The sequence below is a fragment of the Puma concolor genome, chromosome C2, assembly GCF_028749965.1.
Source record: "Puma concolor isolate L17-30 chromosome C2, mPumCon1.1.hap2, whole genome shotgun sequence".
In the NCBI taxonomy this organism is placed as follows: domain Eukaryota; kingdom Metazoa; phylum Chordata; class Mammalia; order Carnivora; family Felidae; genus Puma; species Puma concolor.
The window spans coordinates 9,046,966-9,066,958 of record NC_141675.1 but is presented as its reverse complement, the minus strand read 5'-3'; the positions used below and the strand labels follow the sequence as shown (position 1 = coordinate 9,066,958).

At 42.5% G+C, this 19,993-nt stretch overlaps 1 protein-coding gene across 7 annotated transcripts in view; it reads left to right on the top strand.

The window, feature by feature from the left end:
* The window catches only part of ULK4 (unc-51 like kinase 4), a 583,293-nt gene that overhangs the window by 396,735 nt on the left and 166,565 nt on the right, over nt 1-19,993 (top strand). For all 7 annotated transcript variants that reach the window (XM_086720525.1, XM_086720521.1, XM_086720524.1 and 4 more), the window contains 2 exons: nt 5,149-5,315; nt 14,801-14,899. In XM_086720525.1, coding sequence (XP_086576651.1) covers nt 5,149-5,315; nt 14,801-14,899 — 266 coding nt within the window. The remainder of the gene's footprint in view (nt 1-5,148; nt 5,316-14,800; nt 14,900-19,993) is intronic.

The following is a 19,993-nucleotide window of genomic DNA, read 5'->3' as shown; positions in this document are numbered from 1 at the left end:
ACTGCAACTGTTTTCCATCAGTAAATGTGACAAAAGGATGTGGTCACTCCACATCCTTACCAACATTTGCTGTTGTCTGCTTTTTTCATTATAATTATTTCTGTTTGTGTCTGGCATCTCGTCATAATTTTAATTTGCATTTTTCTCATGACTAATGATGAACATTTTTCATGTGCTTATTGACATGTCTTTTGTGAACTGACTGGTTAAGTCTTATACCCATCTTTAAAATTGATTGTCTTTTTATTATTGAGTTGTAGGAACTGGTTACGTATTCTGGATTTAAGTTCTTCATTAGATATCTATATTGTAAATATTTAATTTTGTGATGAAGTTTAATTTACTCATTTTTAAATGATCCATGCTTTTTGAGACCTTAGAAATCTTGCCTGCCTCCTAGTTACAAAGATCTTCTCTTACATTTTATTCTAGAACCTTCACAGTTTTAGCTTTTATGTGTAGATCTATGATTTGTGTGAAAGTAATTTTTCATAGTATATGATGTAGTGGTCAAGGATTCCTTTCTTAATATGGGTACTCAGTTTTTCTGTCCCTTTTTGTTGAAAAGAATTTTTTGTAAAGAATTTACTTGTTGAAATGTTTGTGACCATATACGTACGGGTCCATTTCTGGACACTGATACTGAAAATATTTGCATGAAGTCATTATTTTTCTCTAATAGGTGTATACTTCTTATCTCTATCTACTTAATCAGTGACTCAGTAGCAGAGTCACTGGTGCTCAGACCTTGGTTTCTAAATACAGTTTCTTCTTGAAAGAAACTAGGGATTCTTGGAGAAGTAGCTAATGCTCAGTCTGAGACAGGGATTTCTTATTTTTTGAAACCCTTCATAAAGCCTTTTATTTTATTTTAATCTATTTTATTTAATTTTGTTGAGCCAGGAATTCTTTTTACTTATTTATTTTAATTTTTTTTAAAATTCACATCCAAATTAGTTAGCATATAGTGCAACAATGATTTCAGGAGTAGATTCTTTAATGCCCCTTACCCATTTAGCCCATCCCCCCCTCCCATAACCCCTCCAGTAACCCTCTGTTTGTTCTCCATGTTTATGAGTCTCTTCTGTTTTGTCCCCCTCCCAGTTTTTATATTATTTTTGTTTCCCTTCCCTTATGTTCATCTGTTTTGTCTCTGAAAGTCCTCATATGAGTGAAGTCATATGATTTTTGTCTTTCTGTGACTGACTAATTTCACTTAGCATAATACCCTCCAGTTCCATCCACGTAGTTGCAAATGGCAAGATTTCATTCTTTTTGATTGCGAAGTAATACTCCATTGTGTATATATACCACATCTTCTTTATCCATTCATCCATTGATAGACATTTGGGCTCTTTCCATACTTTGGCTATTGTGGATAGTGCTGCTATAAACATGGGGGTGCATGTGTCCCTTCAAAGCAGCAAACCTGTATCCCTTGGATAAATACCTAGTAGTGCAATTGCTGGGTCGTAGGGTAGTTCTATTTTTAGTTTTTTGAGGAACCTCCACACTGTTTTCCAGAGTGGCCGCACCAGCTTGCATTGCCACCAACAATGCAAAAGAGATCCTCTTTCTCTGCATCCTCGCCAACATCTGTTGTTGCTTGAGTTAATGTTAGCCATTCTGACAGGTGTGAGGTGGTATATCATTGTGGTTTTGATTTGTGTTTCCCTGATGATGAGTGATGTTGAGCATCTTTTCATGTGTTGGTTGGCCATCTGGATGTCTTCCTTGGAGAAGTGTCTATTCGTGCCTTTGAGGCGGGAGTTCTTAAGATGAACTTGGGACCTATTATAGCAGAAGTCAGGACACTTTCAAGGGTCTGTCAGTAGCCAAAAATGGAAACAAGTTGAACGTTTTTTTAAAAAAGTGATTGAATCAGTTGAAATCCATAAAACGTATTCTTTAAACATCCACTGTATTCACAATGATGCTACAAGATGAATTCATTAGTAACTGCTGGTAGTTTCTTGCTCCCCCACCCATTCCTCCATTAGTCACATTTGGTAATTGCTGATACTCCAAAATCATTGGTCTGAAAACTGGTAAATGGCAACAAAGAAACATTCATCAAACATCTCTGTTGCCTTTCCTTTACAAACCATATTTTATGATAACCAAATAGTTAAATGAAGATTCCTTATAGAGCAAAATGAGCTGAAAAAAGTACAAACAGAGTGATAGAATTTGAAACTTACTATATTGCCACCTCTAATGAAATGATGGGACTAGACAGTGGTCGTTAGTAGGTAACATTTGATGGGGAATTTTATAATGACTGGGTTAGGCTAACAACCCCTGACCTTGATCACTTTTAACATTGTTAAGTGTGGAATAGCCAGACGGTATATCCTTCCAGATATGATGCAATACAACATGCAGAGTTCCAGCCCCAAGTATTATTGCCAAAATAATTGAACCTGAATTAAATGGGGTCTCCAGTCACTATAATTACCATTTTATAGGAAATACAGGGATAGAGGAATACCACCACAAGAAAATCTACAGGACAAGTGTTCTACCTTTTCCAGAAACAAAAGGCATGCAAATTGCAAGCAGAAGAAAGACTGTTACACATTAAAGGAGACTTAAGGTCTGCAACCAAATGGAATGTGTGGACCTGGTTTATATCCTGATTTCAACAAACTAATCCTACAAAAGACAGTTTTGAGACGTTTGAGTTTTGGACGTAGGCTGTGTACTGCCTATATTAAGTAGGTTTCGTTTTATTGGGTGGTAATAATGCTAAAGAAAAGAACCCTTCTCTGTAGACTGTACAGAAGTGTTTACAGGAGAAATAAGATGATGTCTGGTATTTGCTTTAAATTCCTGAAAAAGATGAGGATAGATTAAACAAGATGAGCAAAAATGCTGATAATCATCGGAGAACTGTCTTGTGACTTTCTTTGTTTTCGTAATAAAAAGTTTAAATGAGAAAAATGTGTGCTTTGACCCTGACGTGAACGTTCCGGAGATGAAGAACTTGGGATATATGGCTGGGAATAGACCACTTGACATCGTACTAATGAGCTTGCTGGCATTATCACTGCTGTGAAGAAATATTTTGTGTCCTGCTTCATTTCTAATCTCCTGTGAGCACCTTCCCTGACAGCTGGTGACTTCAGCGTGTCAAGTCAGAGCTTGGCATTTGTTGCCTGCTTTTTCACACAGCAGGCTGGGAAGACTTTCCATCCCAGCAGGGACACGATGGCATTCGTCGTTTGCCCTCTTTCCTTGAAGACTGAGTGAGGTCGGGTAGATCGCTCCCTGTTGCCCACCAGCTGTTTAGTCTGAAGCAGCCTGGAGATGGGTGTCCAAGGGTCCACTGCCACCTTCTGAGGAGCCACGTCCTTCTCTGCTGTTCACAGAGTGAGACTTCACCAGTACTCACCCCTCTGCACCTCGGACCATCTACATGGAGGTCACAAAGTGATCACGACCCCCCAGAGGAAAACGTCTTGCAGCGTGCGTTTACCACGTCCTGTGTTTCAAAGCCCTTCTGCCCTATCTGCAGCCCATGAAGGCCAAGTGCTGATTCATGGCATGCGTGTTAGCGATGCTGCCTAACTCAGACAAGAGCCCCTGGTCATGGACATGCCATAACGATCGCTTTGCTATGCTGTGTGTCATTGGTGATACGTGTGATCACACCTTGTCATTGATAAAGAAACTTTGCCAGTAATTCATTCTACCTTCTCTTCAAGTGTATTTACCTTCAGCTTTGTGACTTGTACTGGTCTTTGCCATGAGCAGTACAACTTTGAATGAGGCCTTTGTAGTTTTGGTTCCTCTCTGCCGTTAGTGACAAAATTAATTACTTTCAAAGTCCAAGATTTACTCTGTTTACTTGTCTAGGAGACCTAAATTGCTTTACTGGAAATGGCAATGGCAGTGCTTGGAAAAGATAGTAAAGCTTAGATGGCTGCGCTTGGCAGAGTTCCCATCCAATTGATCATCTGGGAACTAGGGACAAATGGATTGCAGGACCAATGAAATCCAGCTTCTGGTACAGCTCCTTACCATGCTCCCCCCACCAACTGCTGTGCAAAATATGCATTTTTGAAGATTCACTTTTCCTAGAAAAGTGATCAGATGATCACTTGATCATCACCAGATCAGATGATCTCCTGATGCTAAAGGTCCTGTTCACCATTTTAGGTTTGTAACACTGCGTGCTGTATTTTCACCGCATTTACATCTGAATCGTTTTTTTTTTAATTCAAAGGCTAATGCTACATAATAGTATCAATAAAAATGCCAAATTAAGTGTAAACAGTAATGGCCCCTACTTGTGAAAATGCATTTTTTGTGACAGACTGCATCAAACTGAAAGTTGCAGACCACCTGCACTGTTAATTTAATATGAGGTCTGCAGAGACACAACGATAGAACCTGGAGGTTTTTAAATTCCAAATTTCTTAAAATCATAGTTGATCTTATATTTCAATATATTTTTGGAATGCATGCAAAAAAAAATGTTTCATTGGTTTATCCTCTTGGAATGACCCAATTACTCGTAGATCCTTATATCCCCTGGGGCCACCTGTCATCCCTGACCTACACTGTGAAGAACTGTACTTTCAGAGAACCTGGGAGCAGGACATTCATATGCAACACGGGATCTTCCGGCGTCAGGCAGCCCTCTGTCCTTGTGAAGCCTGTTCATGTAGGATAGTGTTTCTCAAAGTGTAATTTGGGGAACCTTTGCATCATATCACCTGGGGAGCTTATTTAAGACATATATTCCTAGGCCCTGTCGCAGGCTCCTGAGCAGACTCTGAGAGTGAGGCCTGGAAACCTGCGCTTTTAAAACTTTCCCAAGGGTATCTGGTATGAGTACAGTTGAAGGACTGCTTAGAGTTTATACAACATAGAATACATATGCCTTTTCTGTTGGGTTTTGTGACTATTTATTTATTTATTTATTGAGAGAGAGCGAGCGAGCGTGCGGGAGAGAGGGAGAGTGGGAGAGAATCTTAAGCTGTCTCCACACTCAGCATGGAGCCCGACTCAGGGCTTGATCCTGTGAACCTGGGATCATGACCTGAGCCAAAATCAAGAGTCGGATGCTCAACCAACTGAGCCATCCAGGTGCCCCTATGTTGGCGTTTATGAGGCATGTTTTACCCTTCTTTTTACCCTCAGGACTGGTCCGTCATGTCTGTGACCTGTTCACTGAAACTGCCACGCTGTGCTTGGATGTGGACAATAAGAACCACAGTGAGACGGCCGCCACCCTGCTCTTCTCCCTGCTCGATATTCTGCACGGCATGCTGACCTATACGGCCTGTGTCGTACGGCTGGCTCTGCAGGTATGGGACCTCCCCTCCCGTGTCTGGAGCACTGCACCATGTGGTGCTCCTTCTCTTTCATCGTCTCCTACCTAAGCTTCCTCTGCTGTGTCTTTATGTTTGAAAAAGAACGTATGATGCTGTCGAGAAAGACTACCAGGTAAGCCATCTTTGGGCGACCAAGGTCAAGGACGGACAGTGTGATCACGGAATCTGAAAGGAAAGCAGGAGAAGCCTATGGAAAGACCTAACCAAGCTCTGGCTGGGGAAGTCCCCCGATGGAGGGGATCATTTGCCTTACAGGCACCCTAGGGCCGGCCAAGCAGTGTGCCATCTTTCCTGTCTAGGGGTGGCGCTCCAGCCCACCCTCACCAGGATGAATTAGCTTGTTAGGGTCAGTGGATTGAGATTTTAGGCACGCACGCGCACACACACACACACAACACACGTGTTTGTGTACACACACATGCATACACATACAACACATAAACTCTCTCGCTTTCTCTTATGAGCAATAACTAGGACTTTGAGGACTAGAAGTGTGTTCAGTGCCTATGGAAAAGTCAATTCACCCCAAACTATAACCTGGATTTACTTAGCATCGTGCTATAAGGAAGGCCAGGGATGCGGGTTTATTGAGTACTTTCTGTGTTGGATGTTAAGTGCCTGCACATGCCTATTTCTCTAACCAACCAAGTCTGCTGATACTTAGATTATGTGAAAGCACACAGCCAGTATGAATCCATGGCTGTATTTTAAATCCTGGTAAAATTACAAAAGATGTACATCAGGTGATAGCCGCATCCCGCCTTGGGTGGGTGCAGAAGCTCGAGTTGAAAGCAAGCTGTTTTGGTTCTTTGCCAGGAGTCCTAGCAGTGGAGCCAAGAATGATTCCCCAGACCCTGGTTAACCTCTGTTATTCATCATTCTGATAAATGCTATCGTTTATCCCCAGTTGAGCTGGTCAAGTGTTTAGCTTGTCTAGTGTGGTTTAATAAATAATTCCAAGATCCCCTCAGTAAACATGATAGCCAGTGTTTAACCCAATCTTGACAAGCCGGTAGATGGAAATGGCCTTCACACTACCTGGTTGTTTTTATTTGCTCATCTTTAATGATAACAGCACTGTTAAGTACTTAGGAAATCCCAAATTATGGATTTCTCTTAGCTTGTCCTCTCTTTTCTAGAGTTTTTTTGGAGAATGTTGTTTCTTATTCCAGTTTTTTTTTTTAATGTTTTTATTTATTTTTGAGACAGAGAGAGACGGAGCATGCACAGGGGAGGGGCAGAGAGAGAGCCAGACACAGAATCCAAAGCGGGCTCCCCGCTCTGAGCTGTCAGCACAGAGCCTGACGCGGGGCTCAAACTCACGGACCGTGAGCTCATGACCTGAGCTGAAGTCGGACGCTTAACTGACTGAGCCACCCAGGCACCTCTCTAATTTCAGTTTTTGTAGTGATTTTAGGTAATTCTTCAAGGTGCAGTCAATTGGTACTCTTGCAAGATGCTTTGATGATATCAATCTGCAAAAGATTATGTTTTGTAGATTGTAGATAAAAGGGATCAGACGTTTAAAAATTCCACAACATTAGAAATCATTTTATTACAAAGGATAGATTTTCAAGGGTTTTTAAAAGAAAACTCCTTAGTACAAAATATTTTCTAATTCTTTTTTTTTTATATTCTATTGTACCGATAGATCATTGTGTCTGCTTTTTACATTTCTTCCCCACCACTGTATATTTTACAGCTAACATCTTTCTAAATCCTCCCCCATAACATCTGCCATGTATTGCTTTTGGCCTTGACCACCGACTTTGATCTTCGTAATACCTGGTGTCAGTCTGACAGAGGTAGAGTCTTTGAGACTGAATTTGGGGAAAGGGCTGGGAAAAGAAATGGCATGTGTATCAAAGGCCCATCCTCCTTGAACACAGGCTGTAAGTACTTTCCAAACCTTCAGTCACCTCTTCCATTTATAAACATGCTCCCCACTGGAGATTCTTTTGCATTCAAAACCTGATCTACTTCTAACAGGAACGACTGTAAAGTAGAAGAATTGAGGGTTGCCAGCCTTTAAAATGATAGGTGCCTAGCTTTTCTTTTCAGGGAGGAGAGTGATATGATTGATGCAGGAATATATACCAGGGAGGCAGGGACCATGGGAAGGCGGGTGTTCGAATCTCCATCAGGAGTTCAGTCCCTGCCTCCAACGTGCCTTGTGATTCTGAATCGGTCCTAGTTTAACCTCTGGAGGGTTGTGTGGGAGAGATGTGGAAGCAGAGACAAATACAGGCTCCAGATTGGCTGGTGTGGTATGGGCCTCGCAGGCTGAAATGCCTTGGATACAAGTCCCAGCCACAGCACTTTCTACCTATATGACCCTGGGCAAGTTTCTTCACCTGCTTAGTACTGTTTCCTCATCTGCAGAGTAGAAATGGTAAAACCGGGGGCACCTGGCTGGCTCAGTCGGTTGCACTACCGGCTTTGGCTCGGGTCATGAGTTTGAGCCCCGCGTCGGGCTCTGTGCTGACAGCTCAGAGCCTGGAGCCTGCTTTGGATTCTGTGTCTCCTTTTCTCTCTGCCCCTCCCCTGCTTGCGTTCTGTCTTTCTCTGTCTCTCAAAAATAAATAAATAAGTGTTTAAAAACAAACAAAAAAAAGGTGAAACTGCTGTGCAGGGTTGTCCCAAGACTTTACTGAGAGACCAAAATGGATGCGAATATATGTAAATATGAGGTGCCTTGTAGATACCCGGCTTAGGGAAGGTGAGCGGTAAATGGTTGCTATATCATTAACAGCAAGAAGAAGAAAGGTGCACGCCTCACATTCCTGTTTACAGAAGGCTTCCTGTGGCCCATGACTTCCTCCTGTCTGTGTCCTGGCACATGGGAGGGCACTCGGGCCATGTTTCCTGACTAAACTGACTCCTAGCAGGCTTGTGAAATAATTTATGGTTTGTTTTTTGTACGCATTAGCCTGGAACAGGGCCGGGTTACTGTGATTTCAGCAGGGATCCAGAGAGGAAGGGTGTTAGCGGTCAAGGAGCTCGCAGTTTCATCGGGAAGACCGTCACCACACAAATGGGGAGGAAATCATCATCCCGTTACGTTTGCGAGGGTGCGGCTGCTGGAGTTACGGGATGCCGCAGCGTGAAGGTGGGAGAGGAGAGCCTACCTTGACGGGGAGGGAGCCCAGTTCAGTATTAACATCAAGGTCACCCGACTCCCCAGTCTGGTCCTTGGCTATCATTTGTGAAGTGATGGAGAACCATTAAACTGCTGTTTCCGTGCAGAGTTGGTGTTGCCGAAAGACTGAAATGTGGCCATTTCAGCTCCTTCGACTCACACGCACTTCAAGGCCATCCTTGGTGGAAGCCGTATCTGTTTTGAGTATATCTTTAATATTATTATTATTATTTTTTCAACGTTTATTTATTTTTGGGACAGAGACAGAGCATGAACGGGGGAGGGGCAGAGAGAGAGGGAGACACAGAATCGGAAACAGGCTCCAGGCTCCGAGCCATCAGCCCAGAGCCCGACGCGGGGCTCGAACTCACGGACCGCGAGATCGTGACCTGAGCCAAAGCTGGACACTTAACTGACTGAGCCACCCAGATGCCCCTGTTTTTAGTATCTCTTGAAATTATCCAGTTGGTCTCTTCTGTGGCATTCCCCTCGTTGTTCTTTCCCGCGAGCTACCCTCCGCCTGGTTGCTGAATCCAAGAGAGACTTTTCTGCCTTTGCCCATAATCCTCATCATGTCTCTCCTTCCTTTGCAAACTTCAGTGACCTCTCATTATCTGTGATATAATTTTCTAACTCCTTGGTGCGTCATTCAAGGCCTTGTAAGATCCAGCCCCAGGGTGCCTTCCAGCCTTTCCTGCCAGGCCTCCGTGCTCCCCATACCCACCCCAAACAGTCCAGTCTCAGTATTTCACTCCATGCCTTTTGTCCTGTGGTTCCCGGCACCTGAGACACCGCTGTCCACACTACTCCCTGTAGACCCCGTTCCCACCAACGAATGTGAAGCCACATGTCACCTCCTCTTACTTCCCTCCCGACCACCCGAACTGTGTCTACCTCTGCGGCAGTTTTCACACCCTGCCTTGAGCACAGTTGTTTGTTTTTTGTTTTGTTTTTTAATTTTATTTAAATTCAAGTTAGTTCACATACAGCATAATAATGGTTTCAGGAGTAGAATTTAGTGATTCATCACAGACATATAACACCCAGTGCTCATCCCAACTGGTGCCCTCCTTCATGCCCATCACCCATTTAACCCATCTCCCCACTGACCTCCCCTCCAGCACCCCTCAGTTTGTTCTGTTTAAGAGAACAAACTCTTATGGTTTGCCTCCCTCTCTGTTTTTGCCTTATTTTTCCTTCCTTTCCCCTGTGTTTGTCTGTTTTGTTTCTTAAATTCAGTATGAGTGAAATCATATGGTGTTTGTCTTTCTCTGACTGACTTATTTCGTTCAGCACAGTTGTTTGGAAGCATGCTGTTCTTTTGGTCAAACCGTGAGACCCTACAGAGTGGGGACCCGAATTGTGTCATCCGCGGATGGTGAGCACGCACGTGGCGATAATCAGGGCGCACAGCGAGTGCTGGATTGTCTGGGCCCCACCATTGCAGGCAGCGCTCCATTTTGTGCTTAAACCGCTGGGGACATCAGACCTCAACTGCCTGAGGAACTGACTGTTCCTTGTTGTCTACAGATCCTTACTTCTGTGTTAGTTGAACAGACCTCTGTTGAGTACCTACTTGTGTGCACTAGACTCGTGTAGCAGTGCTAGATATAAGGAAAAGTCAGATAAAAACAGAGAGGGAGCCAAGCCATAAGAGACTCTGAAAGACAGGGAACAAACTGAGGGCTGCTGGAGGGGAGGAGGGTGGGGGGAGGGGCTGAATGGGGGATGGGCACTGGGGGGCACTTGTTGGGATGAGCGCTCGGTGTTGCAGGTCAGAGATGAATCACTAAATTCTACTCCTGAAACCAGTACCACACTGTATGTGAACTAACTTGAATTTAAATAAGTAAATTAAAAAAAAAAAAAAAAAGAATTGTGTTTCCCTGGCCTTGTGTTGACTTTTATTTTTTTCAGCTGTACTCCTTTACCTCATTTTGGATAGTGCTGTGTTGTCATTTAATATTAAAGATGGCTCATAAGTTGGCGTTCCCAGGTTTTATATGTTTAAGGCTGTTAAGTTTGTGTTTCTGTCCAGAGTTCTCCCATGAAATGCATCCTTAGAAACCCAGCAGCTTTCTCAAAATGATCGCCAACACAACGCATCCTCACCTCAAATTCAACATTGTTGAAAGCTAACCCTGGGATTTGCCTCCCCCGATCACCCCGCTGCCCCAAGGCCTGCCACCCCCATCCTGCTGTGCAAACGAGCAACCTGGGAGTCATTCGTAAACTTTCTCTCCTTTTCATACTCCACATCTAATCTGTCACCAGATAATGTAGACTTTACCTTAAATACCTAATACGTCCAACCACTTCTCTCAACCCCTACTGCCCCAGTTCAGTCTACCGTCCTCCCTTAGTTAGGCTATACCTGGGCGGGCCAAGAACATTGGATGGCTGGGAGGGGGTGTGGCAGTGACAGGGGCAAGAGAGTTATGGGCCAGGGGCAAAGGCAGAGGACCTAGATGGAGAGGGTAATAATGATGTCGTAGCAGAGAGAGAATATTCTTGCTGCGGAAAGGGCCCCTTACAAAATGCACACAGTGGCCCACAGACCCAGGCCATCTAGAGGCTGCCTTTAGGGAGTGTGGTGTTAAGGACCTGGAGACAGACTGAAAGGAGAGGTGGGCCTGGGCCCCTGAGATTGTTATTCAGGATTTGTTTTTCTTTTTTTTCCTCCTACATCCCTGCTGGGATTCCCATGTGCACAGAGCTTCCGTTGCGGTGCAAGGAGACGAGTTTGTATTGTGGTCCTGGTATGAACTTCTCTGTTGTGCAGACAGGCAGCATTCCCCCACAACCCTTGGCAGCTTTGTAGGGAGGTGGTACCTGAGTACTGGTGGGCAGAGTCTAGATGTTTCTTGGTAACGGTAACTAATGACCATGTAGATCTTAGAGGCTGGGGAGGACTACTGGATGTCCCGGTGGGAAGAGTCCCACAGTGTGTACTTGTCCTTGTGGCCCCATCTGCTTGCTCCCGTGTGTTCGGAAAGGAAGCCGTGGCATCGTGCCCCCGCACGGCCTAGGTGCTGGTCTGCAAGACTGCCTTATGTTTCCCAAGAGAGAATCCGTTTGTTCTACAGGGTAACATGTTAGTGAGGAAAGGCCATGATTCTGTCTCACGCCGTGCTTCAGAAGACGGGATCAACAGCCAAGAATCAGAAGGGTTCAGACCTCCAGGGTGATGCTGCACATTTGTTTTCTGGAAGGAAATTCTACCTTTCTGGTAAAGTCAGTTGGGAAAGCGGGAGGTGTGGGGGTGGGGAGAAGAGAAGGAAGCTCCACGCTACGATAACCTTGGTTCCCCTTGAGTACAGAGAGGTTGAAAGGCAGGTGTCTGCTTTTCAGTCGAGCCCCTGTGAGCCAGAGAAAGCAGGCGGCTCAAATTCTGCCCACAGTTATGGGTCTGTTCATATTTTCTCTTTCTTCCCGGTTGTGTTTTGGTAGTGTGTAAGTGCAAGTGTCTAGGAATTTGTCCATTTCTTCCAGGATGTTCAGTTTGTTGGCATATAATTTTTCATAGTATTCTCTGATAATTGCTTGTACTTCTGACGGCTTGGTTGTGATAAATCCATTTTCATTCATGATGTTATCTATTTGGGTCCTCTCTTTTCTTTTTGAGAAGTCTGGTTAGGGGTTTATCAATTCTGTTTATTTTTTCAAAAAACCAGCTCTTAGTTTCATTGATCTGTTTTTTTTGGTTTTTTTTTTTTTTTTTGATTCTATATTGTTTGTTTCTGCTCTGATCTTTATGATTTCTTCTGCTGGGTTTCTTTGTTGTTCTGCTTCTAGTTCCTTTAGGTGTGCTGTTAGACTCTGTATTTGGGATTTTTCTTGTTTCTTGAGATAGGCCTGGATTGCAGTGTATTTTCCTCTTAGCACTGCCTTTGCTGCATCCCCAAGGGTTTGGACTGTTGTGTTTTCATCTTCATTTGTTTCCATATATTTTTAAATTTCTTCTTTAATTTCCTGGTTGACCCATTCATTCTTTAACCTCCGTGCCTTTGGAGGTTTTCCAAACTTTCTCCTGTGATTGATTTCAAATGGTGCTGGGAGAACTGGACAGCAGCATGCAGAAGAATGAAACTAGACCACTGTCTTACACCATACACAAAAATAAACTCAAAATAGATGAAAGATCTAAATGGGAGACAGGAAACCATCAAAACCCTAGAGGAGAAAACAGGCAACAACCTCTTTAACCTAAGCCGCAGAAATTTCTTGCTCCACGCATCTCCAAAGGCAAGAGATTTAAAAGCAGAAATGAACCATTGAGACCTCATCAAGATAAAAAGCTTCTGCACTGCAAAGTAAATGATCAACAAACTAAAAGGGAACCGACAGAATGGGAGAAGATATTTGCAAATGACATATTGGATAAAGGGTTAGTATCCAAAATCTATAAAGAACTTATCAAACTCAACACCCAAAAAACAAATAATCCAGTGAAGAAATGGGCAGAAAACATGAATAGACACTTCTCTAAAGAAGACATCCAGATGGACAACAGGCACATGAAAAGATGCTCAACGTCGCTCCTCATCAGGGAAATACAAATCAAAACCACACTCAGATACCACCTCACGCCAGTCAGAGTGGCTAAAATGAACAAATCAGGAGACTACAGATGCTGGGGAGGATGTGGAGAAACGGGAACCCTCTTGCACTGTTGGTGGGAATGCAAACTGGTGCAGCCGCTCTGTAAAACAGTGTGGAGGTTCCTCCAAAAATTAACAATAGATCTACCCTATGACCCAGCAGTAGCACTGCTAAGAATTTACCCAAGGGATATAGGAGTGCTGATGCATAGGGGCACTTGTACCCCAATGTTCATCGCAGGACTTTCAACAATAGCCAAATTATGGAAGGAGCTTAAATGTCCATCAACTAATGAATGGAAAAAGAAGATGTGGTTTATATATACAATGGACTACTACTTGGCAATGAGAAAGAATGAAATCATGCCATTTGCAACAACATGGATGGAACTGGAGGGTATTATGCTAAGTGAAATAAGTCAGAGAAAGACAAATATCATATTTTTTTTTACTCATATGTGGATCTTGAGAAACTGAACAGAAGTCCATGGGGGTAGGGAAGGGGAAAAAAAATTACAAACAGATAGGAAGGGGGGCAAACCATAAGAGATTCTCAAATACAGAGAGCAAACTAAGGGTTGATGCGGGTAGGGGGCAGGGGAGAGGGGAAAATGGGTGATGGGCATTGAGGAGGGTGCTTGTTGGGATGAGCACTGGGTGTTGTATGTAAGCAATGAACCATGGGAATCTACCCTAAAAACCAAGAGCACACTTTACACACTGTATGCTAGCCAATTTAACAATAAATTATATTTAAAATAAATAAATACATATATAAAATGAAAAAAAAAATTCTACCCATAGGCCTGAAGTCTGGAAGGACCTGGGCCTCCATGAACAGAGTCTGGGAGTCCAGGCTAATAACCTGAGACAGGCAGTCTATACAGCCTTCTCTGAAGGCCCTGGCAGAGGTCATTACTTACAAGTAGTTGTATTTCCTCTGAGTGAAATTAAAAGCAAGAAATGTGTGAATGAATTGTGCACATACTGCAGCAAACACAATAAATAGTGCCTTTTTTCAACATAAAATTATTCACCTCTGTAATGGAGATCGGACCATTCTGTAAAACTCCTGAGAACAGACACACCTTAGAGCCCCTCACTTCTCATTGCCTTTTTCCATTGCAGTTTAAGCCCGTCCCTCCTAAGCAGTGTAGACCTATGTCTGATACATTGCACTGGGTCATTGGACAGCTCTTCTAGATGTTATTCAAGCATGTGCACACAGGGAAGGAAAGCATACCAGAATTATACGATGATGGCATGCATCGTATACTGTGTGTGATCATGCTCACGAGAAATGAGCACTCGTGATTTGGATTCCGGCTTTGTCACTCGTTGTCTTTGGGGCTTTCGACAAATTACTTAACTTCTCTGAACTTAAGTTTTCTCACCTGAAAAATGTGCATAAAGGCACCTCATCTCAGCATGGTTGGAAAGATAAAGTCCCATCCACAGTACATGAATGTAAACATCATTCTGTCAATGACGGCCTTGGTCTTGCTTTATCTGTGGGCCATCTAGGTCTGTCTCTGCAGCCTGAGCTGGTGGCAATGGCACTGAGAGTACTCTTTGTCATGTTATAACACAGCGTAACTTCTCAGGGTGCCATGGGGGATTGCTTCCTCAGCCCCTTTCCTCTCCTACACTGAGTGGATCTGTCTCCTCTGGCCAAACTGACTAATTTCCAAGAACCCCTTTCCCTTCTCTTGCTCAAGGCACAGAAGTCTGGCTCAGGAGGGGACACCCAAGCCGCAGAGGACCTGCTTCTGCTGAGCAAACCTCTGACAGACCTCATCAGCCTGCTCATTCCGCTGGTAAGAGCTCACCTGTTCATGTGTCTTTCAGAGCACTCCTGAGGTGGTAGTAATTTTATTTCAATTTCACGATGCCGTGATTTTTTTATGCTACTTTAATTCTTTTCAAAGCTAGAACCAAAAGAAATTTCAGAAGATTATTTGGCCTAGAAACACTAAATTTCTACTTTATTTTAAAACTAGATGGCTTATTCATTTCAATAGGTATTTAAGGCAGAATTTCTCAAATCCGTCTTGATGAGCGTGAGGTCAAAAATTCGAGAAATGAATTCCAAGAAGGAAGAAGAAATCGCTATTCTCAGTTTTTCTCAAAAAGATATTTTAGAGTGGTACTCAGCATGCAGGACTCTGCAGGAGTACAGTAGGATGCACACAGGGGCCCCTGCGTAGTTCGGTCAGTTAAGGGTCTGATTGTTGATTTCGGCTCAGGTCATGATCTCACGGTTCGTGAGTTCAAGCCTCGTGCCGGGCTCTGTGCTGAATGTGGAGCCTGCTTGGGAGTCTCTGTCTCTTTCTGCCCCTCCCTGCTTCTGCTCTCTCTCAAAATAAACACACTTAAAATAGGAGCATGCACGCTGACCTAGATAATACTTCCCTAAATTTTCACAGATGTGGGAGATAAGTGAGGTTCAACGCAAACAAGTAAGACTACACAAGACCACTGAATATATGAAAAGAGCCCAGCAGGAGCTTGGAGTTTGGACCAACTAAACAGTTTTAACCAAACTTAAAGAGGACCCAGTGTCTAGACACATGACTTCTACAAAGCATTCAGTCAGAGGGTGGGTTGGTGACATTCCGTGAAGACTCCTGAAAGCCTCTTCAGATTTGGGAAGCCAAGGACTGGGGGCCCCTGTAGCCCCAGGGAACTTAACCTTTTGTGGCCTCCACTCTCCACCGAGTAAAGATGGAGACAGACCTTCATTTCTCTCAGAACTGCTAGGATTTGTCCTTTTCTGCTCAGTGGCTTTCAAAGGAAGGCAAGTGTAGTTTGGATGAATAATTCTGTAGACTTAATTGTGTTCAACAAATGTACATTTGTTTCAATGGAGTAAAAAAAGTGGGGAAATCAGTCAGTTCTGGGTTATTTCAAATAATGGCATATGTGGAGTAAAGCAGTCACGAAAAAAAGGTGTCGGTGGGCTCATAATGAAGTGTGGGAATAGCCCCAAACCCCAGGGAACATCCTCAAACCCAACGGTGGAAGGATCTTTAGTGTAGAAGATCTTTTGTGTGAAGCTACATGGAAAATAGAACACTCACTGCTCAGCTCAGAGTATGGGGACTGAACTCTGACAGCCAGCTCTCTCTTCGGCCAAGGGCAGGAAACAGATGAGGCTCCCAAAAACAGAGGAAAGACTAACACAAACCAGACTCTCTTTTATATAAGAGATTCAAGGGGCGCCTGGGTGGCGCAGTCGGTTAAGCGTCCGACTTCAGCCAGGTCACGATCTCGCGGTCCGTGAGTTCGAGCCCCGCGTCAGGCTCTGGGCTGATGGCTCAGAGCCTGGAGCCTGTTTCTGATTCTGTGTCTCCCTCTCTCTCTGCCCCTCCCCCATTCATGCTCTGTCTCTCTCTGTCCCAAAAATAAATAAACGTTGAAAAAAAAATTATATAAGAGATTCAAAACAGCATGAAATTAAAAAAATATATATGTGTGTATATACACATACTTATAAATTGATGCAATATATGATATATTAGATAATTATATTTATAGAGAATAAAGATTAAACAAGACAGATGAAGAAGATCTATCTTAAGAAAGAAATGCAGAATCCATTATAGGCAAAACTTCTAGAACACTCTTTTTCACATGTATCTTATAGACCAAGTTTTGGTATTTGCTACATCCTCAGATTTGCTTTCTTTTAACAGGTGAATGTATTCCAGTTAGATATATTGTTAAACTTGTCTTTGATCTTAACTTTACTGTCTTATTTTATATTTTCTTTCTAAATTTGTTTAAACGTTAACATAAGGCTTAATGTATAAAAAAGTATTTAACAGAACAAAAAGATGCTACAAAGATCTGGAATAAAATCCACAGGAGTATATACCAACTATGAACTTTTTGGTGTCATGTATTAGAGCATAGGACTGTGTAAAGAAAGGAACAAAAATACACCAGAGAAAATCCAAAAAACACTGTAGGATCAAGAGATTTAACTTCTCTTTCTCATCGCCTGACAGACCAAGTGGATAAATATAATGATGTAGAGTAGGAGTTGATAAGCCATGGCCTGCAGGCTAACTCTGGCCCACCGCCTTTTTTCGTAAATAAAGTTTTATTGAACAGAGCCACATAGACCTTTTGTTTACATATTGTCTGTGGCTGCTTTTGCACCTTCATAAGTGTTGAGGAGTTACAGTAGAGACCTTATAGCTCACAAGCCTATGTTATTTACTATCTGGCTCTTCACAGAAGAAGTTTGTTTATGCCTGTATCATGAGTATAAACATTTTAATAAAATGGAGCTAAGAGAAATATATCCGTCTCTGTACCTTGAAAACAGAAACTGTACCTTCTGTTCAGTTTGCCAGACACATCTTGAAAAGTTGGTCTTGCGTTATGTTAAAAGCATATCAATAAATTCCAATAAGGAGGAATTGTATAGACCACATTCTTCAACCATAATGCAATTAAACTGGAAGGAAAAATAAGAATAAAAGATGCACTGTTAGCAAATACTATCTGTGAGCGTAGTTAAAGAATAAACCATTGTGGGGCACCTGGGTGGCTCAGTCAGTTAAGCATCCGACTTTGGCTCAGGTCATGATCTCACGGTCTGTGAGTTCGAGCCCTGCGTTGGGCTCTGTGCTGACAGCTCAGAGCCTGGAGCCTGTTTCAGATTCTGTGTCTCCCTCTCTCTCTGACCCTCTCCCATTCATACTCTGTCTCTCTCTGTCTCAAAAATAAATAAACATTAAAAAAAAAAAATAAACCATTGTGATTGTATCAGTCTGGGTCCAATCAGAAGGCAGAAACCATACAGTGATTTAAATAGGAGAGTTTTATCTTTTTTTTTTTTTAATATACTTCTTTTTTTTTCTTCTTTTAATCTTTTCAGCTTCTTTATTCTTTGCTTCTTCTTTTCCCATTTTGAATTTAAACTTTAGGTAGTTAGCGTATAGTGCAATATTGGTTTTAGAGTAGAATTCAGTGATTCATCACTTAAATACAACACGCATGCTCATCATAACAAGTGCTCTCCTTAGTACCCATCACCCATCTAGCCCATCTCCCATCCACCTCTTTCTCAACCCTCAGTTTGTTCTCTGTCATTAAGAGTCTCTTGTGGCTTGTTTCCTATATGTTTATCTGTTTTGTTTCTTAAATTCCATGAGTGAAATAATATGGTATTTGTCTTTCTGTGGTTGACTTATTTCACTTAGCATAATACAGTCCAGCTCCATCCATGTCATTGCCAATGGCAAGATTTCATTCTTTTTGATGGCTGAGTATTATTCCATTGTGTATATGTACTACATCATTTTTTTTCTTTTTCTTTTTTAATTTTCTTTTTTATATTTTAAAATTTACATCCAAATTAGCATATAGCGCAACAATGATTTCGGGAGTAGATTCTTTAGTGCCCCTTACCCATTTAGACCATCCCCCCTCCCACAACGCCTCCAGTAACCCTCTATTTGTTCTCCATATTTATGAGTCTCTTCTGTTTTGTGCCCTTCCTGTTTTTATATTATTTTTGTTTCCCTTCCCTTATGTTCATCTGTTTTGTCTCTTAAAGAGCTCATATGAGTGAAGTCACAGGATTTGTGTCTTTCTCTGACTAATTTCACTGAGCATAATACCCTCCAGTTCCATCCATGTAGTTGCAAATGGCAAGATTTCATTCTTTTTGATTGCCGAGTACTACTCCATTGTATATATATACCACATCTTCTTTATCCATTCATCTATCGATGGATATTTGGGCTCTTTCCATACTTTGGCTTTTGTGATAGTGCTGCTATAAACATGGGGGTGCATGTGCCCCTTCGAAACAGCACACCTGGATCCCGTGGATAAATGCCTAGTAGTGCAATTGCTGGGTTGTAGGGTAGTTCTATTTTTAGTTTTTTGAAGAACCTCCGTACTGTTTTTCCAGAGTGGTCACACCAGCTTGCATTGCCACCAACAATGCAAAAGAGATCCTCTTTCTCCACATCCTCGCCAACATCTGTTGTTGCCTGTGTTGTTAATGTGAGCCATTCTGATAGGTGTAATGTGGTATCTCATGGTGGTTTTGATTTGTATTTCCCGGATGGTGAGTGATGTTGAGCATTTTTTCATGTGTCAGTTAGCCATATGGATGTCTTCTTAGGAGAAGTGTCTTTTCATGTCTTTTGCCCATTTCTTCACTGGATTATTTGTTTTTTGGGTGTTGAGTTTGATAAGTTCTTTATAGATTTTGGATACTAACCCTTTATCTGCTATGTCATTTGCAAATATCTTCTCCCATTCTGTCAGTTGCCTTTTAGTTTTGCTGATTGTTTCCTTTACTGTGCAGAAGCTTTTTATTTTGATGAGGTCCCAATAGTTCATTTTTGCTTTTGTTTCTCTTGCCTCTGGAGACGTGTTGAGTAAGAAGTTGCTGCGGCCAAGATCAAAGAGGTTTTTGCCTGCTTTCTCCTCGAGGATTTTGATGGCTTCCTGTCTTACATTGAGGTCTTTCATCCATTTTGAGTTTATTTTTGTGTATGATGTAAGAAAGTGGTCCAGGTTCATTCTTCTGCATGTCGCTGTCCAGTTTTCCCAGCACCACTTGCTGAAGAGACTGTCTTTATTCCATTGGATATTCTTTCGTGCTTTGTCAAAGATGAGTTGGCCATACGTTTGTGGGTCCATTTCCGGGTTCTCTCTTCCATTGATGTGAGTGTCTCTTCTTGTGCCAGTACCATCCTGTCTTGATGATTACAGCTTTGTAGTATAGCTTGAAGTCTGGGATTGTGTTGCCTCCTGCTTTGGTTTTCTTTTTCAAGATTGCTTTGGCTATTCGGGGTCTTTTGTGGTTCCATACAAATTGTAGGATTATTTGTTCTAGCTCTGTGAAGAAGGCTGATGTTATTTTGATAGGGATTGCATTGAAT